General features: G+C 38.9%; 2 protein-coding genes across 12 annotated transcripts; one reads left to right on the top strand and one right to left on the bottom strand.

Annotated features, from left to right (window-relative positions):
- Nucleotides 1–860: 860 nt before the first annotated feature.
- On the top strand, nt 861–22,209 carry LOC110856996 (calcium-dependent secretion activator). 11 transcript variants are annotated; one of them, XM_035857497.1, is made up of 35 exons: nt 862–2,017; nt 2,924–3,294; nt 3,884–4,051; nt 4,177–4,352; nt 4,432–4,657; nt 4,947–5,105; nt 5,356–5,447; nt 5,875–5,892; nt 6,612–6,705; nt 6,775–6,896; nt 6,974–7,118; nt 7,285–7,391; nt 7,559–7,734; nt 7,817–7,837; nt 7,940–8,128; nt 8,191–8,327; nt 8,480–8,676; nt 10,365–10,487; nt 10,564–10,606; nt 10,764–10,800; nt 11,137–11,223; nt 11,360–11,383; nt 11,639–11,754; nt 12,989–13,003; nt 13,903–13,908; nt 15,143–15,299; nt 15,703–15,844; nt 16,003–16,232; nt 16,301–16,380; nt 16,486–16,644; nt 16,711–16,827; nt 16,914–17,018; nt 17,094–17,233; nt 17,311–17,402; nt 20,257–22,209. In XM_035857497.1, exons 2-35 carry the CDS (start codon nt 2,935–2,937, stop codon nt 20,346–20,348), a joined length of 4,152 nt encoding a protein of 1,383 aa, XP_035713390.1. In that variant the 5' UTR covers nt 862–2,017; nt 2,924–2,934; the 3' UTR covers nt 20,349–22,209. The 11 variants fall into 11 exon arrangements, with proteins under 11 accessions (XP_035713394.1, XP_035713396.1, XP_035713395.1 ...); XM_035857496.1 differs by having other exon boundaries at nt 6,603–6,705; nt 8,480–8,667; XM_022105587.2 differs by having other exon boundaries at nt 6,603–6,705; nt 15,703–15,829.
- LOC110856999 (adenylyl-sulfate kinase) lies at nt 17,461–20,206 on the bottom strand. The gene is made up of 7 exons (XM_022105592.2): nt 19,974–20,206; nt 19,631–19,869; nt 19,458–19,569; nt 19,279–19,392; nt 18,338–19,207; nt 17,961–18,280; nt 17,461–17,892 (listed from the first exon to the last, which is right to left on the bottom strand). The coding sequence occupies exons 1-5, from the start codon at nt 20,101–20,103 to the stop codon at nt 19,080–19,082; spliced, it is 723 nt and encodes a 240-aa protein (XP_021961284.1). The 5' UTR covers nt 20,104–20,206; the 3' UTR covers nt 17,461–17,892; nt 17,961–18,280; nt 18,338–19,079.
- Nucleotides 22,210–22,680: the final 471 nt, after the last annotated feature.

Here is a 22,680-nt window from a genome sequence, read left to right as displayed (position 1 = left end):
TTAGGGCGAATTTCACCTTGATGTATAAAAATATGATTCAATCTCATTGATGATGCCGAGTGGGTGAGTGAGTGATGTGAGTGAGCAGAAAGTTCTGATGGGAGAACAAGGATCGGAATGTGGTGGCCCTGGTCTATAATTATAATTGTGTGGACGCGACCACCCCACCAACCACACCACGACATGCCTCGATTGTGGGATGGATGGAGCAATGATAGAGCAAGGATTAGGAAGTGAGAGAGGAGAAAGCAAATTGGCTGTGGCTGATTGAGAGAAAGAAGAAGGACGACCAGAGATCCGTCGTCTCTAGGTTAGGAAAGACTAAGTAGTAAGTTCCCCTCCTGATAGGATGGGATTCTTCCATTTTCAGGGTTACGTATGTATACGTACTTCTGAACCAGTTTCTGGTAGCGGTGGTGGTCTGGTAGCATTGCTTCCTTATCCATTGTCTCCTTTCTCTCTCTCCGACTTACTTTTTTACTACTATGACTCTCTCTCTCTCTGAGTGAACGAATTTAATGTTGGAGAAAGTGAGTGGAAAATGGAAAGAGCAGTCTTCTCTCTGGCCCATTATAAGCTTAAAAGAAAGAGAAATTGGCAGTGTGATGGTATAATGTGTCTGCCCTGGTGGCACACTCACTCGTACTCACGGTGTGCCTGCCTGGTGGTGGGTTTGCAGGGAGGGAGGAGGTCAGTCGATGTGACCATGCGTGCCAGGCAGGACAGCGAGCAGGGCGACCGTTCCCAACCCACTTTCACCCTCGCCTCTCCTTTCTCCCGGAGCACAAAACGGAGCCAAAATATGTGCACAATGACGACTTACTTCTTTTAGTCTCCTCACATATCCATAAGCAGTACCACACTCCTGCTGGTCCTCGCAGAAGAGAGAAAGCGAGGTGGACTTAGATATTATTATATAGCCCAATTCTTCCTTGCCCACCCATTTCTCCTGCGAAAACCGCTCCAGTTGCTTACATCCACCAGGAAACTAGGTCTATTTGTTTGTGGTGTGAGTATGGCAGTGGTGAGTCGTCTTTGAAACTTATACTTCACCCCACACGGGCTGGGACAGGACAAAAAAGTGGAGAATAAACAGTCACAATCTCAATTAATTTTTAGACAAGATGGGTCAGCTCCCCACCCGAAAATAATTTATTTATTTAATCCCCCCCAAAAAATATTGACCTGTGATCCATAACACGCAACTCTTTCTTTTTTTCTTCTTGGGGTAGTCGTTTTTATGTAAGAATAATATTTAGCTAGGTAGGTGTCGTGTGTCCTTGTGGAAGTGGGCACTATTTATGTAGTTTAGGTGGGAATAAGTGGAGGAGGTGACATAGGTCATAGATTTTTTCAGAGTCGTGGGTAATACTTGGAAAAGGTATGACCTTCGACAAGCCCCGTCATAATAATTCCCCACCGCCGCCACCACGACGGGTTGTTGTCCTTGCTTCAATTAAAGTTGTGTTCAGTGCTGCAGGAAAGGAAAAAGTTGGTGGTTTGCAGAGAGAAAATGTTTGCAAAAATTGTCCCCTCCACTAATCAATCGAGTATAGTCTGCAAAAAGAAAATAAGAGGAGGATGTCCATTCGTGCATGTGCTTTTCCCCGAGTTTTTGTTCTTTGAAGAACTGTAAACTTTGCCTTTAATACAAATATATGTACATCTAGTGCCCTCTCAACCATTACTCAGGTTAGTGGGAATAGTAGTAATAATAATTAAGAATAATAATAAAAATAATAATAGCACATAAGTGATCCTCAAAATAAGATCACGATTAATAAGTGAGCACAATAAATATGACTACTTTCTTCTTCTTCTTCTTCCTGGCGAAAAAAAATAACACAACAATTCTGCACATTTTTGGCCTCTGAGTCCACTTTTCTTCCGAGGAGAAAGTGGAACAACGAATCGGATCTATTAAAAGTAAAAAAAGTAAGCAGAGATAGATACAAAAAATAATAACAAACCGACATATGCACCTCCTCTGATCGAGAACAACCTCCATTAATTGCTGGTAAGTATTTAACACTAATTAGTCCCGAGTCTACAATTATCTGTTGCATAAATAGTGAGTCATATGCCACACACACCCCATACATTTGTCCACAAATTCATGGTGACTAATCGGGCAGACAGTCAGCCAGCCAGGCGTGCGAAAAGAAAGACGGGAATTATGCATTTCATTTACCAATTTTCGCAATAAGTCGCGTAGGACGCACGGCCACCCACTCGTCCATGTCACCCATCAATTTTTTTCCCCTGAAAGAAACTAATTTACTGGATGAATCCTCGGAAGCCGTGTTGTTGGATAATATGTAATCCTTGTGAGAAGGAGGGGAAAAAGGAGACCAAAATTAGACCGTAATAGAATCACGTAGCCGTCCATAATGCTGCATGGTCTGGTCTTCTTCTGCAGTATGATGATGTTGTACATTGTACATAGAAAGAATAATCGATACCATTTATTGCATCCATCCACCTCTCCAACTTGTACACACTTATTCACAATAAATAAACACTGGTGGGTTATTATTACATATTATAGACTCTGAATTTCCAGCCAGGGAGGCCTCAATTTATTTTAGCAAATGTTTTGTGGTGCTCTCTCCTAAAGTAATGACACTATTTGCACACACACATTCATTGTACGTATGTATGTACGATATGACGACTATGGTACCGTCATTATTTGGTAGGCATGCGATATCTCTGTCAATTGTGGTCGCGTTTAATGCGATACAAATACATAGTTATGTCATCAGCCTATTCTATTACTACATATTCTTAGTAGTTTACTGCTTAATACTGGATCTGTAATAATAGATAATAACAATAATAAATACATCATAAATATTTTTCACAACCTGACATTGCATCCCTTTAAAACTGTTTCGTGCTCACAAAATCAAACTTTTTCCAGGGAAGTGAGGAATGATTGACCCCAGTTCTTCTGAGGAGGACAGCGATGATGGTCATCATGAAGCACCGGTCACACACCACGGTCACGGTCGGGGAGGCCGTGACCTTCACGCCGAGCCGCCGAGGGAGAGTCTCGACGTGCCGAACAAAGTGGGCGGTGGGTCGCACCGCTCCCTCTCACCAAACTCGACCGCCTCCTCGGACACGTTGGGCGGTGGGGGTGGTCAGGTGGGCAGTCTGGGGTCGGGAACGAGCAGTATCGGTGCGGGGGCTGCGATGCGAGGTGGTGGTGGAGCCATCCATCAACGACCCACGTCCCCCTCGCCCTCGCTCGTGTCGGAGAAAACTGTCACGGACTCGATCGACCCTCAGGTATGGGAAGCATGTCCATTTTTCTTAATTCACACACGAACTTTCTCTTTAGTGGGACACGTTTCCCATTTATTTCTCGGTAATTTGAGGTAGAAAAATTCATTCATTTGCCACGTAGCAGGGAAATGGCAGGGTCGTGGTGGTGTCATTAGGGGAAATTTATAACGTGGGTGAATTTTTACATGGTCTCATTTTAGGAGTGGGACGCGTTTTTAGCTGGCAGACAAATAATCAAGACATGAAATTTATTAAGGCAGATTTTAGTATTCAAAGTACGTTTCAAAAAATAGGAATAAATTATTAAATGAAATGAAATGAAATGAAATACTTGAGGAATTATATCAAGATAATTTTCATTAAAATTAATACTTATCTCCGTCTGGCGTAGACAGATAGCGAGACGACGTGCCGCGTCACAATGGCGTCTGTATGTACATCATTCTCATTATTAGTTTTGGCAAGGCCTGAGACTCGTTGCATAAAAGAAGGAAAATACTTATGTGTTGTGTAGCATGTCATGTAGTAGTTTTTGATTTATACAATAATACCACGTCGTCTTGTCGTCGTCGTTGTCGTTGTGGTCCCACAGGAGAAGCAGGAGAGGGAAGAAGAGCTGCGGAAATCACGACTGCAATTGTATGTCTTCATCTCGAGATGTATAGCTTACCCTTTCAACGCGAAACAGCCGACAGACATGACAAAAAGACATACGAAAATAACCAAGGCCCAGTTGGACACTATCCTGTCCCGTTTCCAGGTTTGTCCCACATTGAAAATATTTTTTTGACGGTGGCCTCTCCACCCCCAGGAGGGAACATCTCCAACTAAATAACTCGCCCACCTATGCGACACAATAATAAATGACCTCCCCTTGTGACGCAGGGTTTTCTCAAAGGCGACACTCAAATCGCGGCCGACGAAGCGTTTCAAAATGCAATCTTAAACTATACAGAAGTCTTTCTAAAGTCGGAACGAGTCCTCCGGATGGTTCAAGCGGGAGCCTGTTCGCATCACGATTTTAGAGAAGTATTCAAAAGCAATGTGGAGAAACGTGTTCGGTAAGTGCAAAAAAAATCCGCTCGTCTCAACTTCCGGTCCAGTGGTTATTTATCGTATGGTCATCGCTTCTCTGTACAGATCCTTACCTGAAATTGATGGTCTCAGCAAGGAGACCGTCCTGGCGTCCTGGATGGCCAAATTCGACTGCATTTTAAAAGGGGACGAGGACACGAAGCGAACCCGGCTCCAACCATCCATGCACACCGAACTCATCCTCCTCTCCAAAGAACAACTTTACGACATGTTCCAACAAATTTTAGGTGTAAAAAAGTTTGAACATCAACTCCTATTTAATGCCCTTCAGGTAAATGGATGGATCACTTTAATTACTTTCTCCACCTCGTCGTAATTAATGTGTGCGTATGCATGCATTCACATATCACCGGGAGAGAGCAAAAGTCTCATACTCACTCACTCAGTCAGGACAGAAAAGTTTTAATGAATTGAGACTTTTGCTCTTCTGGGCAGTTGTTAATAATAATGGAGCCAGGCTCAACGAGTTGTTGAGAAACTCGACCAGTTTAATTGACTTTATTACTTAATTACTCCCTTACATAATATTCTCCTCTCTATGTATACATTCGATCCGATAGTTGGACTCTGCTGACGAGCAGGCTGCCGCAATTCGTCGCGAACTTGACGGTCGGCGTCAGAAGGTGTCAGACATGGAACGCAATCGAAAACTAATGCCGCGATTTGTTCTCAAAGAGATGGAATCGTTGTACATTGAAGAGTGCCGATCTGCAATTAACGTACGTACATGTTCCACTTTTGTAATATGTAATATCCGTACTGCATAAATATGTGCAGTGACCGCGGAAGCTTGAGGGGACAGAGGGACAATGTCCCCATGGTTGTTCGATGTCCAATATAAACCCGTCCCTCCCCTAATCCCCCAATGTTAATGTCCCCACGGCTTTCCGCGGCCCCTGAATATATGCAATGCACCCATTTTTGCCCGGACTGCCCTTGACATTATAAAAAACCTAATTTATTTTGCAGATGTTGATGGCAAACTTGGAATCGCTTCCAGTATCGAAAAGCTCAACCGACTCAAAATACGGCCTTCCAAAACTGAAAAAGTATAATAATAGGTAAGCAGCTCTGCTCCAATTTTATACTCCAATTAAATTTCTCTCCGCTTTAATCACAACATGCATAATAAGTAATTATATACTCTCCGACCCTGAAAAAGAAAAAAGCATGGCGTATTTATGTAGTCAGTAGTTGTGTAGAGAAGAAAGAAAAAACGAGATATGAATATTTTAGGCTCACTCACTCACAACTTTTATATCGTAATTACTCATCATACGTATTCTTTTCTCCACTAAATTTCTCTCTCTAAAGCGAAAAGTCCTTGATAAAAAAACTCTTCGCCGCTATAAATATATCATCCCGCCGGGCGCACCTATCTCTCTCTCTATCTCTCTCATTATTCTAATTATTGTCCTTATTGACTTCTGTTTGTAACTGTTAACCAAAAATCTGTTGATTTTACTTTTTCTTCTTCGCCCGGTTCAGGAGAAGCTCAGTGTTAAGGTAATTATAAAATTTTTGATGACGCCACGCCGCGCGTATGAGTGTTCCCCTGCTGCTAAAATTCCTCAAATGTTTTTCACACCACCAAATTCTATAATTCACCACCAAACCAAACCACCAACCACTTCTGCTGCTGAGCTGCTGCTGTGCTATATATCTATTTTTATAATTATGTATATTTCATATTTTTGCCTTCTCTCTCTTTCTCTCTCACTTTACGTGTATATTTCTTATTGTCTATTTTTCTTGTCCTGTGGTGATGATGATATATGTTGTGTCTTTGAATGTCTCCTCTCCTGTCATGCGTGTGTCATGATAAGGACGGTCATGATGGCGATGATGATGATAATGCTGACGATACGGGTTGTAGTATTTGTTGTTGTTGTTGTCATTGTGTGTGACGATACTGTAAATTGTATCACCACCTTTTACTTACGTGCGTAGTACCGTGTGTGATATGATGAATGACTTTCTCCTCTCGTCTTTGTTGGTTCGTTCGTTAGTTATGATATAATTCTAATTATGATAAGTTCTCATTTAGTTATTTTTCTAACCTCTCGTTATCTATTTGGTTACATTTTTTACCATTTTATTCAGTTCGTTGTTGTTGTTCTTGTGTAATGTCATGTCATCCTTGTTATGACCGTAGCGCCCAATTGTCTTGTCAAAGAGCACAAATTTTGTCAGAGTTTTTGGTTTTGTTTCTCCTGGTGGTCCAGATCTCAGCTTTCTTTGGCCAAACTGGAGGGGGACTCGGGTGATGGGGACTCGCAGTTGAGTAAAATGGACGTCGTCTTGCCTTTCACCCTGGAGGTATGGGAAAAGTGTTATCTCTCAACCATGTCAGGAGACGATGATGGAGTGAATTTATGTGGTGTGCAGGTGGTCGTGATGGAGGTTAAAGGCCTAAAATCCCTCGCTCCTAACCGCATCGTCTACTGCACGATGGAGGTGGAAGGAGGGGACAAACTGTGCACGGATCAGGCGGAAGCATCCAAGCCGATGTGAGCCCCATAAGTTTTTAAAGGGTGACATGAATGTTGTGGTGACACAAAATTTTCTGCTATGCTTGCCGATTTAGGTGGGATACACAAGGAGATTTTAGCACTAATCACCCACTGCCTGCAGTGAAAGTAAAGCTCTTGACGGAAAATCCTGGCATGTTGGCCCTGGAAGATAAAGAGTTGGGGAAAGTGGTTTTACGACCCACTCCACTTACTTCAAAGGTGAGAATACGTAGGAAAAATACAAGACCAGAAGACCAGAAGAAGTAGGCGGAGGAGAAAAAGGACGCCTGTTGCAGAAGGGCATGAATGATGATGTGGTTTTGTGGTGGCGGTTGTGTGACTTTGTCGGCTGGTGTTTGCTGACATCAATTTTAATATTTGACAGGCTCCAGAGTGGCATAAAATGACTGTTCCTAAAAGCGCGGCGGATCAAGATCTAAGAATCAAGATTGCATGCAGGATGGATAAACCTTTGAACATGAAGCACTGCGGGTGAGCAAATATTTGATTAAAAACAGTGTTCACGACAGCAGCACGGCCACCACGGAATGTACATTACTTACTGTACATACGTGACATTATGGACAGTCTTGTAAATTTTATTAGTATTTTAAGACCATTTTAAGACTCGTTTCTTGTGTCTCACCGGAATCTTACAGATACCTGTACGCATTGGGGAAAGGCGTTTGGAAAAAGTGGAAAAAGAGATATTTTATTCTAGTTCAAGTTTCGCAATATACTTTTGCAATGTGCTCTTACAAAGAGAAAAAATCCGAACCTACCGAAATGCTACAACTTGACGGGTACACCGTCGACTACATCGAAGCTGCCAGTGGTGAGTACAGACTCTAAAAATTTGCAAAATTCAATACATACATCGCTGAAAAATCTGATGCAATGATGACTTTCACTTTCAGCCAATTTAATGGTGGGAATGGGTGAGAGATTGATTGATTGACTTTTTCGCTTCTCAATTGATTGACATATTTTTAATCCGTTTGAGCTATTTTATGCTAATTGGTAATCCCTTACGAAACCAGATTTGGAGGGGGGTCGCTACTTTTTCAATGCCGTGAAGGAGGGAGATAGTGTTCTTTATGCCTGTGATGATGAAAACGAGAGCCACTTGTGGGTCATGGCCATGTACCGGGCGACAGGCCAGGCTCACAAGCCAGCCCCACCCTTAACACCTGCTGCGAAAAACTCGACAATTTCCAAACTTCAAGGAGGTAAGTGAAAGTGCAAGAATGCCTAAAAAATTATGATGACAATGCCCATTTCCTCCTTTCAGACGCCGATCGAGCCAGGAAGCACGGGATGGAGGAGTACATTTCCGCCGACCCTTGCAAATATGACCATCACAATTTATTCAAGTGTGTACAGACTCTCACCTTAGATTTCCGGTTGGCCGACCCGTACTGTTCTCTGGTAAGGACGAGAGACCCTTGGTTCTCTCGAGGGTGGTGTGATTTATGGTGACATTTGGTACTTTAGTCATCATTTGGGGTAGTAAAAAGGTGTCCACTCCGATCGACCAGGATCCGACTGACCAAGATTCTTTTTTTCTGTTCTTATTGCAGGGCTGGTTCAGCCCCGGTCAGCTCTTCGTGTTGGACGAGTACTGCGCCCGGTACGGCGCGCGCGGCTGTTACCGCCACCTCGTCTACCTCAGTGATTTACTGGATCGAGCGGAACGCGGATTATTAATCGATCCGACCTTGATCCATTATTCGTTTGCATTTTGTGCATCTCATGTACATGGAAATAGGTCAGACATGTATGAATCTCCATTTCACCTCTCACCATTATAATGTCTTTTACTAAGTGATTCTATGTCAAGCAGTAGCCTCGTTTTCGGCTTGTTAAAACAACTTGGCTGTAATGTCTTGTATTGTCAACAATTTCCATGAAATGTGCCCATTGCCAAATACCCGCCCATGAAGTGTCACACACAAACACGGTTCTCCGTTGTCCACGTATTGTCTTTTTCTCTTTCTCTCTTTCTCTCTCTTATCTCCAACCAACCAACTTTCTCCAACTTTCTCTCGTCCAAAATCCAACCGTGACAACAAATGTTCCATCTTGTTTTTGTCATCAGCTTAATTTTTGTCCCTGCTGATGATGATGATGGTGATGATGACGATATGGGTGTGTCCGTCCAGTCTGATTAACAAAAATGTTATACGTGTGTCCCCCCTTCCCCACCGAATGCCGTCTTTCTTGTTCATTTTGTCAAAAAAACGTTATTTGCATGATGGTTTGCCTGTCGTCTTTTTTCTATATATCGATATGACTAATGCTTCTGGTCCAGGCGTTGGCGGAGGAATTCGTGGCGAATTTCGCCCCCCGCCGACGTCTGCGCTGGTCCGGTTAGTGTATGTACTAACATTTTGAAAAAACTGTTTCTTGTTGAAATGCTGCGCTTGCATGAAGAGCAAAATAATGAAATGATGCGGAATGCAGAATGTGTTATTTTTTACATTTGCAGCAGAGAAATGATTTATATATTTGCAAGTGATCATAGTTGATGATGATCTGATATGAATTTTCTGTTCTGTGCCCTATATAATGGTTTGACATTATGCTTTTCCTTAAAAATCTTTCCACGTGCACAGCACACTAGTTTAGATACAAAATATAACTCCCATGACTAATTCTGCCGAGGTCAAAGTTAGATTCACATTGTAAATTGTAAAAAAGTCAATCAATTATTCGTAGTTTTCACTAAATTATCAGATTCCGAGCTCAATATAGCTTTCACTTTTATAGTCTCTCTCTCTCTCATGCAACTTACTTGTCTAGAAATTAAAATTGTAACAAAGTCCAATTTTCAACAAGTTTCAAGCAATTTCAAGCAGCTGCAGTTTTATTAATGTTTGCGAATGAAAATAATATGCAAAAAAGCTGTCAGGAAAAGCGTGACATGCAGTGTACAAGCTCTTATTTCTAAAAATCAGCTACTTTTTTCATTTAATTTTCAAAGTCTGAATGTAACATCAAAATCTATTAAATTTTTTATTGCTACTATATATTCTACTATTTATCTATTACTACTGATGTGTTGAGATGGGAATGAAATTACAATATTTAATTATCAGTACTTTAAATAAGAACAGTAGTTATTTTTTACTACAATAATTAACTACTGTGTGTAGCTAAATTATTTTATTTATTAGCTCTCTTTTCTCGTTACATACTGTAATCATTTCTGATTGCTGGTCCAATTTTTACTTGTAATGTTACATAACTTTTTACTATATATACTGCAAGCATATGCGTTTGACGACAAAACGATTTTTACTGGAAAAATTTTTGAAAAAATTTTTGAAGTTTGTATGAACGTCATGAAATTGATATCGATTTTTAACTTTTTTGATGAACGAAAGACGGCAATGAAATAGTAATGGGCATGTTGACAACAGCTTTGATAAGGTTAAGTTGACATGAGTGATCCATGATATTCAGGCCGGATGGGGTGGGTACGGTTACGCATGAGGAGAAGGAAAAATTCCAGGAAGTCAAGGAGAGGTTGAGGGTCCTCTTGGAAAATCAAATTACAAATTTTCGCTACTGCTTTCCCTTCGGACGGTAAATTTTTAAGGGATTCAAATTTTGAAACAAAGTATACTTCAAATTTACGGATTTTTATTTTATTTATTTTTAGTCCGGAAGGTGCTCTCAAAGCTACACTTTCCCTTCTCGAAAGGGTGAGTACACTTTTGGGTCAAAGATTTATGGAGATGGTGACCTCACTCACCCCCCGTCATGCACCGGATATGACTACTTTTTCGCCCCATAGAACAAGGCTATACATAAAATCTCCGGGTTTATTTCGTTTTTTATATGTCGTTTCTTTTCGCACAGGTTTTAATGAAAGACATTGTGACCCCGGTTCCTCCAGGTGAGTGAGATTTTTAAAGGATTTTATTGAGAATTTTAGAAGTAAATAGTGATACGTGGGGAATTTGAGAATTGAGACAAAAAATTGAGACTCGTTATTTTTTAGTCGACAGTAAATTTCTACAAGTAAATGTATCATTGAAAATTTATGATAAGTCCTTATCCAATCCAGATATTACGTTAGCTTATCCGAGGCTTAGTTTTCCCAGCATAAATTCTTCATTTTCTGATTGAATACCGTCTGCCTACGAATCACAATAGTTTGTCTCGTCAGCGTCACAATCTGCATAAAGTGTTGATTTTAAACTAATCTCCCTCTTAAAATTCTTAACTCCAGAGGAGACTCGAGCAGTCATAAAAAAGTGCCTGGAAAATGCAGCCCTGGTGAATTATACGCAGCTGTCCAACGAAGCCAGACTTGATGGTGAGTCTCCTCATTTTTACGACTTTTTTATTCCCCTTTCTTCCACCTCCTCTAATCTCAGTCATAAAATGTAAATGTCATATTTTCATAACTTTTTTATCGCTCCGTTTTACTACGCAAACACAAAAACTCTCAGCTCCATCTTGTCACGTGGTGGATGGTACGTTTTCATTCATTCTTCTTCTTTCACCATTATGCAAAACTTTTAGTGCCAGATTTGAGATCATATGTATCCAGACATAGCTTGCTTATTTCTCAGTAATAATAAGTAGCAGCAGCAGTTGTGAGAACAGAGATGCTTGCTAATACGTAGTTTATGACTGTTTTTTTTCTTTTACTACCGTATAATTCGCACGGCCAATTCATTCACTCGAGTTCGAGCCCTTTATTGTTACCATCGTTCTCCTTCTTTCAGACGAACTTGATCCCGACAGTCAGCAAATTATTCCAGGAAAACGGCTAGAAGAACTGATCCACTTGTCGGAACTGTGTGTCGATCTGCTCCAGCAGAACGAGGATCATTATGCCGAGGTACAGTAAATACTTTTTTCATGACTTTCACCATCAGTACTTTACTTGTGTAATATCGCAAATGTTTAGATCTCGGCCATTATGTAAATAGTATGTACGGAATTGCGGAGAGATGCACCCGCTTACATAAGAATATTTTCTATCCGAGCTACATACATAATTTGCCCCCGGTCACTTGCCCCCCACTCACTCCTTTGATCCACGTAAATGCAACAAAGCTTTACCAAGGAACACGTTTTGTTGTTACGGGGATGAGTGGGTGGGGTGCAACTGAGCGGATGAGCTGGAGGGGAAAATGTGAAGGGGTGTAACTGACCGGGCGCAAATGAGGGGGTGTAACTGATCGGTGCATCTCTCCGTATACCATACGTACGCATTTACTTGATTATCTGACCCATAACAACTTCTAGTCCAATGCTAAATATATAGACTCACCAGTTTAGAAAGGAAGGGGAAATTGAGACATAGTCAGCAAATCTTATATAACTTACAATCAATCAATTATTACTCTTAGTTTCCTATCTATACCTTGTTCAGTTTCTTGTTCCGATGTAAATACGCTTATTATTCGGCTATCCACGTACTCAGTTATTTATTATTCCTTCATTAATTATCGTCATTATTATATTTATTTTTTCTCGTTAAAAAATCAATGTCAGTTGGTCAATGTCTATATTTTTTGTCTTATGAAGGCGAACATCTTTCCAATTCTTGTCGTACTGGTAGAACTGAAAAATGAGAAATGAAGCAGATAAAAGTCATGTCCTTACTTACTTCTTATTACGTAATATGTGCTTATTTTTCCTTATTTCCCTCAAACTTTTGCGCATTTCAATGTTTATTCCGAGCCAGATGATGTGATAGATGAATCAAGTATGAACTTATTATCGGTGCTATGATTTTATGATTTGAATGAAACTTTTACTTTTATTTTTGTGACGAAAACATGTATTTTTCTTTTATTTCTGGGAAATGTGAATGTTTTAATGTCGGGATTAATTTAAGTCTCTCTGATTATGTGTGTTGATCCGTATTTTATTCTGTGTGGTGCTTTGACTGTCCTCTCTCTCTCGGTGGTGCCCTTCTTCTCTTCTTCCCCCCCTCCAACTCTCTTCTTCTTGGCCATTTGGTTTCTCTCTCTACTGTTCGAAAAAACGAAAAAAATATTAAAAATCCAAATCAACCCTTCCTTCGTTCGTTGTTGTTACACACATTCTACTCTCCAACTTTTCAGGCTTTTCGTAAAGGGGTGAGTATCATAAAAATAAATATATTTTAAATAATGATACATATTTACTTTCACTTTCTCTTTTTCTCTCTCTCTATTTACTTTTTGGAACAATAAATATTCTCACTTTCACTTTGTGGGTTCGATTTCTCAGGGATTCGTTGAATAAAAATAAAAACATTGAGATTTCGTCTTTTTTCTGAAATTTGTGCCTTAGAAAGTAGGATTTTGACTGGAAATCCCGACTAAAATGGGACATCGAACCCACACTATTACCTACTTTTACCCGTATACAAGCATCACATATACAAAATTTAGACTTTCTCCTTCACATTTTTGTCTAATAAGACATGACAAAAAATACATTTTCTTATTCTTATTGGTACAAACACACAATGGTTCGTAACGCAGTAAAATAATGATTCGTTGCTAAAATGCGCTCGTTATTATTGTTGTACAATATTTTCCTTACTTATTTCCCTTGTCACCTTCTTATGCAGGCATCATTCTATTTGTTGACCCCTGTTTTTCAAACCCTGATCAATGTCGTGACGTACTAATAACAGGGATCAAAGTGCATGATGCTGTGTATTTATTGTATGTAGTTTTTCCTATCCTTAAAACATACTTTTTCTTCCATGGTTAGTTATTATATACCCCTTCTCTGAGCATAGTTTAGTTAATTAGAATGGAGCTCAGTTACTTAATTAATTACCATCCTAATTAATTACATATTCTGCAATAATGTGGTGTTTGTATCCCGTGTGAATGTATTTACAAGAAGAGAGGGAATTTGAGACGTACACCTTTTACATGTATTTATTAATTACTAGTATTATTTATTATTATTACTCTGTGCATTGTTGTATGTTGTTCACCTTCTTTTCTCCCTGTCCATGCAATAACATGATGGATTGCAGGAAAAAGTAAGTCAGATATGATAACAAATATACTACTTTTCTCTTATATTTACCACCTCACTCATTCTCCCTCTTTTTACTCGTAATTAATTAATTAAAGCATCGTCACTTTTACTTATTTATTTTTTTGATTAACACTTTTTAAAAATTCAACACTTTTCTATTTATCAGCTGTATTTACTTAAGTATTTAATATCGGCCACCCAATTTTTAACCTGAAAATGCAAAAATTGTATACCAGCTTTCTTGCTTTTATGTGTGGTGAGAATAATTAAATGTGCTTGTTGGCAATATTCGCATTTTGCATGATTTTTTCTGATTTATTCTAGCAAATTTTTTCCATGTTTTTATAAATATCCCTTGTCGTTCACGACATTAATTTAATGTTGCAAGCGTTTTTTGATTCAAGTTGTTTTTTATTACGACGACGCGTTTTTTCAAGTTATGATGAATTATTATAATTAGTTGATATTTAGCAGTACGAGTTACGTATTAATTGTTGTTCTCACTTTGATGTTGAATTGAGGCATACTTAAATATCGTGGTGTAATAAGTTATACAATTTTAGTGATTGGTTGGTGTGTCGTATCGTGTCGTAAATACGTATCGTGTGGTTGCATTTTGAAAAGTTTTACTGTAAATGAAAAAGTTTTACAACTGTGAGAAAAAAAATTAAAATTTGAAACGACACCGATTCCAAAATTTGGATAAGATTTTATCATGAGAAGGTTGAGTGTGGTGTGATCTAATTAATTACTACATAATGAGTAAAGAATTTAGTAAAGTTTGCTCGAGTATTTAGAGTTCTTCTTCTGACTAGTAATTTTTGAGTATTTAGATGAAAAAAGTATCTACTTTCTTGCTTGAGTTTACTAATTATTACTAAAATTTTTGTAATAATAACGAGTTGATTTCCCGTGCACAGTAAATTAACATTTTCCGCTAACTTTAACCAATTCCAAAAAAATATAAGAAATATATTTAGTTGTAAAATTTTGACGAAGCATTTTGACATAGTTTGAATGCCGTAAGAGTATACGTATAATTGTTCAGAATGCGGTTTTACTGAGTATTAACTAATCTTGACTTTCTAATATATGCATCTTCTCTCACGATCAATTAGTTGTTTTCTCCGTGAATTTAATTGAATGCTTGGAGCATGACCAGAATAAGGACTAATTGAAGTATGAAAAAGCCCCGTTTTTAGCACTAACATGACGAATGATTGAATGGATTTCAGGCATTCGCGTGGTTCAGCGATTTGTTGGTGGAACATGCGGAAATATTTTGGTCCCTCTTTGCCGTCGATATGGATCAAGTTTTGGCCGAGCAACCACCTGACACTTGGGATGCCTTTCCGCTATTTCAAATTCTCAATGATTACCTTCGAACGGACGGTAATGATTCGGAAATGATTTCGGAAGCTAAAATTTTACTGATAAGGGAATCCCATCAAGTAGAAAGATAAATTTGTGGCGAGAAAAAAAGTTGTATTGAGGAGAAAGTTTTACAACCTGCGGATTTATGTGCATATTTATGTTTAGTAGCGTCAAGAAGACGTTTCCGAACTAGACCATTGACCTCATCATGTCATTCATTCATTTAAAAGTAAACTGTACGAAAACCTTGAACTAGTTCTAAATTAATCAATCCGTGTGTGCAGAACCTCTTCGCAGATTGTGATAACTTTCTCCATGGTCAAAATTATGCATTTTCTCACCAAGGTCAACCTACCAAATGGGTCGACAAACTACTAACAAATGTAATAATAGGCTGAAATTGAGTTTGTCCTTACCTTAGATAACCTGAAGAACGGGAGATTTCACCAACACCTGCAAGACACGTTTGCCCCACTGGTGGTCCGCTACGTGGACCTCATGGAGTCATCGATCGCTCAGTCGATCCACAAGGGATTCGAAAAAGAACGGTGGGAGTTGAAAGGGTAACATAGTAGTAGTTTAGACGCATAACCTCTAGACACGTGTTTGTGTACAGAACTCGTAGCGGCTTCGTAGTCCTAGCGTGGGTTAAGACTATGGGGGTAGCTTTCCGTTTGACTCTCGTGTGCTCAATTTTTTGCCTGATTATACTCCTCCGTAGAAATGGGTGTGCCACTTCGGAAGATTTGTTCTGGAAGTTGGACGCCCTCCAAGCGTTCATTAGAGATTTGCACTGGCCAAATCCAGAGTTTGGGAACCATTTGGAGCAACGACTTAAGCTTATGGCCTGTGATATGATAGAGTCGTGCATTCAAAGAACTGAGTCTGCTTTCCAGTCCTGGTTAAAGAAGGGGGTCACGTTCGTTTCCACGGACTACATCATCCCCACGGGCGAGTCACATAACAAGATAATCTCATTTAGGGATGGTCAATAACCTCATTTTTTTACACGTTTGCAGAGATGTGCGCCATGATCAATGTCATCCTGGATGCGAAAAATCAATCGTTTAAACTCTGTGCGGTGGATGGGATTGATGTGGTGTGTTGCGCAATCTAGATAAAATATGGGCATCAAAAAATTGTTTAGTTAAGATTTTTGCAATTTCACTTTCTCTCTATTTTTTCTCTCTATTTTTTCATACAGCATCAATACCACACCAAGATTGACGATCTCATCGAGAAGACTTCAGCCGCCATGACGCAAGGATTAATTGCAAAGCTCATTTCTGTTTTAGAAAGTTCGGTGTCAAAATTGGGAAGATATGATGAAGGAAGTCTCATTGGCTCATTGTTAAGTCTTACGGTGGGTTGAGGAGACTTAATTGTGGAAGAAATCGCAGGATTAATAATTATGAGTCTTTTTTTGCAGAATGTGTCAGGGTCTGGGAAAGAGTTGGGACAGGCGTACGTAAACTTTACTCGAAATTGTATGGACCAAATCCGTGGGAAGGTTGTGGACGAATTGTGGATTCTGAACTTCTTCGAGGTATTTAAAAAGGATTCGTATTTCACAAGTTTATTTGAGAGCAATATGTGCAGTCACAAATTACCTGTTTCTTTTTATCAAATTAGCAATGGTACACGGCGCAGATGCAGATGTTATGTACGTGGTTATCGGAAAGGTTGGATCATGCACTGCACCCGTATCAGTGCACCTGTTTGGCACACATTGTCAAGGTATTCAATTAGTCGAGACAAGCATGTCGTAATACGTACACCTTTGACCTTTACATGTATGAAATTGCATTTCAGAAACTTTACTCGGATTTTGAGCTGCAAGGCGTAATGGAGGATAAGCTTAATGGCAAAACCTATCAATCGGTTGCTCAGAGAATGAATACTGAAGAAGCTACTTGTGCATTAACGATGGGATCTCGACGGGACGACGAAGAGTAAGAAATCAATCTTCATTTTTTCAAATAATATGATTAAATTTCTCAAAAACTATGATTCATTTTTATTTTTTCAGTGGGGAAGGTCACGAGGAAACGGATCGTCTCAAAACCAAGATCACCATCCCTCGTCATGATGATGGCAATTATGTCGAGAAACTTACTGCAGGTTAGTCATGAGTGCATAGGAGATTGAAAGCGTTGGACAGAAGATAAGAGCAAAGAAATTACTTTTTCCGCATGTCTGAGTGGCATATGAAAGCAAATGAAGCAATGCCTTTATTTATATCTCAACATTAAAACTCAAATTATCCGTATGCTCGACTGAAACAATAAGGGACCTTCCCGTTAAAACTTTAAAAACTGACTGTACAAAAGCTCTATCATCTTTCTCAATAGTATTTACATGCTCTTGTTTCTTATTGTCCCTTCGAATGAGGATGCCATTGTAGGATTGACCCTTCATTTCTGCAATAATAAGAGCTGCATGACCCAATCCTTCTTTCCTTGTGCAATCTTCTTTCACCAACTTGAATACATCCCTCTGTTGATCCGTCCACTGCTTAAAAGATTTAGATGTCTCAATGGTGTTTGCAATCGCTAGCTGCTCATCTGACAGGGGGGTTTGATAGATGGGCCCTGATTTGAATTGGTTACTACTGCAATAGAGAAACAAGAGTTTTAGCATGATGATTTGATTTCAACAAGTACATGCATCTGAACTAACTGGGTGTATTTTGAATGATCGTCTTCCCCAATCTTAGACGTTTTCAAACCAACGTTGATTTTGTTGTCGGATTCGACTCCACAATAGATCTGTGGCAACTTCTTGCAATGTCGATCCTTGTCGATTAGTGGGGAGCTGGCCGAATCATCATTATCCCCTACGGAGAAGGTCACTCCATTGTTTTCCAAAATCTTCTCCACCACTGCCAAATTAGCATGGGATATATATATCTCCTTTTGAAGGAACGAATGCGGTTTGATGAGGGCATCGGACTCCAGTTTTTCCATGTTTCTGAATAGCGTTATGAGCGCAACCGACAACTGAAAATAAAAATCCATTTGTTATTAAGTTTTTTAATAACTAAATATGCAACTCACTGTGATGGAATGCGTGACAGGAAGTCGTTCCGGGGAGGAGAGTAGAGTAGATTTTTCATAAACAGGAGTGAATTGTGCGTTAGGATGATCGGAGAGGTATTTTTGTATGAGAGTTTTGTTGTGAGAAGTTTTTTTAACCAGATCAGGCGTCCATTCGTTTTTCTTTACACCTTGACAACTTAACGTAGCATAAAAACTGGTCCTCTCATTAGCGTCGTGCAGAACGGCGAAATGTTGGAATCGGGTTTTTGAATGGGTATCACACAAATAGCCCTCCGATGTTGACTTCGACCAACATTGCATGCATTTTTTGATGCGAGGTAAGCCCTGGTACATAATGCCGTAATACAGCGTTGATCCATTCCAATATAAAGGTATGAATTCGTCCCACTCGTGTGCTTCAGGGCTCCTGACGTGGTTTTTTGGGGGGGTTTTAGCACCTTTGGTTGGGGTTGATGTGCGTGGCGCTGATCTGCTCCGACTTAATACTCTACGAAGTTTGACCGGGAAAAACTTTTCCATTCCTCTTGTTTTATGAGTCTCGTAGTGAGTCGTCCATTCCCCCATTAGCTCAGAAAATAAGGGATGTTTATCGATTTCTTCATCCTTTCCAACAAAACCTCTTTGAACAAGAACACTTTTCACATAGTCAAATATCGTTCGGATATCACTCTTCCTCGGTAACTTGAATTTGGGGACGTCATCCTCCTCGTCGTCCAACTCTCCAGCACCAAAATCCGAATCAGACGAATACGTCGTTGAGGAGGGCGAAGGCGTTGCTGTACAGGGAGAATGAACTGTTGATGTGGGTGAAGAAATGGATGGAGAAAACGGCGACTGAGGTTGAGCGAACAGCGGTTGAATAATTTTCTAAACGATAAAGCGATAATGATGAATAATAGTTCATTCAGTTGTGCATTCCTCACTATTTACTCACATACCAACTAATCTCGAAGCAAGATGTCTCGTCAATTCATCCACGTTGTTTCCAATCCGTTTGAGATGAACATCTGGATTTGTGGGTGGTTCGTAGTCCGCATCAATAGGGTTTATTACTACACAAACAAAATAAACTCAAAATGAGTCAAAATCCAATGTTATGCATGATCCAAAGTTTTACCATTTCTACTCAGGCCAGATTCTGCATCACATTCCGCTCTTGACCTATCCACAAAGACATCTACAAACTTCAGTCCGTCTTGCTCATGAGAACCCCTGGCTTTCTGTCTGTCCTACAAATATGCACAAAATTTGCAACCTAATCATGCAATATTACATTATTTCATATCTCACCTCATGTAACGGAGCCACAATTGAAATGATGGACACGAATCCCTCTTCCGTGAATGTTTTGGCAAGTTCTGAAGCCAAACGAACAAATTCCGACCGATCCTTCTTGCTGTCAAAGTCCAGTTTTTTGCAGAGACCGGTCCTCAAATACTTCCCATCCATTTGTTTTACTAAAATCCCGTTGGATTTGAGCATTTTAGTAAGGGAATTGGAAATGGTGGTCTTCCCCGACTTCGCTAGACCTGTGCATACAGTCATGATTATTAAGCGATACAAAAATTGCAAACTTTTAAGCACCATTCAATAATGACATTACATAATTTCATAAGCAATATACAAAACATACCGGTCATAAGAATAGTGCATCCTTTCGTCACCTCGATTCCACTTTGGTGTTTCATCCTTTTACTTGGTGGGGAGGGGGATGGTGACCCAACATGGGTCATTTTACTAGAAGTGGGGGTGGATGGGTTCATTTCTCACTAATTAACTTGTTTAATAATACAAATAACCGTGTAAACTGTTGCACGAGTTACTTGTTATAAAGAAGACCCGGCACTTGTAGAGTAGGAGCATTCCGATACAACACACGTCAACTTGATTACTAACTATTTGGTTTCCCTTTTCAGCTACCTCCGGTGTAGTGGGACGGATGGGGAACGTCGTGGGGAAAGGACTTGGCGGATTAACGTCCAAACTTGGGAGTGGCTCATGGTTTTAAAAAACTGAATAACCCAATATTTTTATTAAAAACGGACAATATATCATCACGACATCATCATCAATCATCATCGCATCGTCGTCATCGCATAAGAAAAAATATGGAAAAAATATATCCAATTGTGCGTCGTTCTGAAATTATTGATGTGATAATTTACCAACCAACCAACCAAAAAAATTATAACCAACTCCTCGCATAATTGGACTATCATATCTCATCTTCATCATAATCACACATCCTCGTCGTATGTACCTCGAAGAAAATGTCTGATTACCGTACTGACTATTGTACTCATATAACCGCTTCAAGACGAAGAACAACAACACCAAAGCCAAAAAAAGTATGATTAACAAACCCAAACAGAGTTTTCCATATCAAAAAAAAGTGATTGGATTTGATGCACAAATTTAATCTAAAAATTCAATTTTGTCCTAAAAAAATTATAAAACAAACACAAAACCTCGCACAGGACAAGAAGAAATGAAAATACGTCGATAAACGAATACTGTCCCAGTTAAAGAATGACACCACACAAAATGCAGACATCACCACCACATAATTTGTTGTGGGTATCATTTCCGACATTTTCGTAGCAAGAGATACAAATATTTTTTTCCTATGAATACATGTAATTTCACGACAACGAATTTTTTATGCAATTTCATTATCGCTTCGTATAAGAATTAAGTGAACTACTTTTTTCTCTTAACAAAAATGGAATCCTTATATTCACTCTGATATAAAATGTTATACGAATGTGTATAAGCTCCTCACACACAAGTATGTAATATAATATTCATATGTATGTATATAGAGGCCCAGAAAGAGCGAACTAATATCCGTGAGTTGTTGTATTGACCAAGCCGTTTATACGTTTCAGCCAGCAATCATTTTTTGAAACTTAAATAATTTTATGACTTTATAAAAGAACGCGCAGCAACAACAAACAAAAACAACAATAATAAAATGATGAACGAAATACTTTCTCCCGAAAGTGTATCGAACTTTTAGGTCTAGGCGGTAGGTAGGTAGGTAGGTAGGTAGATGCATAGGTATTAAAAACGTAGCGTATACGTAGACCTAGATAAGGTACCAGGACACATACCATAAGATAAGCCAGGTACGTAATATTGATGTTCAAAATGCAAAGTCATTTACTTATAGGTTTTGTTTTTCGTATTATTTTTATTATTACTGCTTCTTGGCGATGAAGACGAAGACGAGGAAGAAGAGGAGGAGATAATAAACACAAAATAATACAAAGTTATGAAACCTCATAATTATACTCACGAAACATTATGAATACCAATATTATTATTAATACCGGAAAAGAAAGTACATAAAATGAAATGAGTTCTATCTATGCCACACCATATACATCATACATACATTCATAAATACACTATTACATTAGTGATAGTTAGTTAATTATAATTAATTAATTGATTATAGATGTATCAATCAGTTGCCTTTAGACATGTATTGGACCTATGGTGTTGAGTAAACCAACGGTGACCTTTGACTCAATTAGCATGTATACATTACTTAATTAATTATTAAATCGTGACACACTTTATAAGTTGCTGCAACCATGAAAGAAAAGAATGAAAACAATGGAGGAGTAAAAAAAAAAAAAAAACAACAATGAACCGAAATAATAGTCCTGTTAAAAAAATATCTTACTATTTAATCTACACTGAAAAAAATCAATCGTATAGCCGAATCGAAATGCCGTTGAAATTAACAATGCTGGGCAACAAAGAGTCAGAATGCAATGCCTCAGTCAACCATTTCAAAAAAATCTTTAAAAAAGCTAGATTACAAAAAATTATTATTTGCAGCGTAAAAAAATATGTGAAGAGAGGTATTAAAGTTCCAAATATTACTCTTTATGGAGGGATTCACTTACAAATAATACATCACAAAATGACAATTATTACAAATACTTAGAACTTTAGGGAAAGTATAATGTAAAATAATAACGAGTATTTATTTCTCATAGCTCTTTAGAATCAATCATCATGTTGTTGTTGTCGTTGTGTTTTTATTTTTTGTGTGTCGATACTGTAAGGCTACATATACGACAAAAATAAGTAATAATGACGACATGAGACGATAATAATATGTGTGTAGTTACATACATACGGCGTCGTCGGTGTCTATCTATGTGTGTGTATATAAATGTCTTTGTCTCTGTGTTTGTTTGTGTGTGTGTGGCCACTACTCCACCCAAAAATAATGAACAATGTTATTATCCAACAACAATTGTACGTCTTGATGACTAGACAAGCACAAAATTAGAATAGTTAACTTTTTTGAGAGATATTATTAT

The sequence above is a fragment of the Folsomia candida genome, unplaced genomic scaffold, assembly GCF_002217175.1.
Source record: "Folsomia candida strain VU population unplaced genomic scaffold, ASM221717v1 Fcan01_Sc017, whole genome shotgun sequence".
Lineage (NCBI taxonomy): Eukaryota > Metazoa > Arthropoda > Collembola > Entomobryomorpha > Isotomidae > Folsomia > Folsomia candida.
The sequence above is the reverse complement of the archived record's forward strand: the minus strand, read 5'-3'. Positions and strand labels throughout refer to the sequence as shown.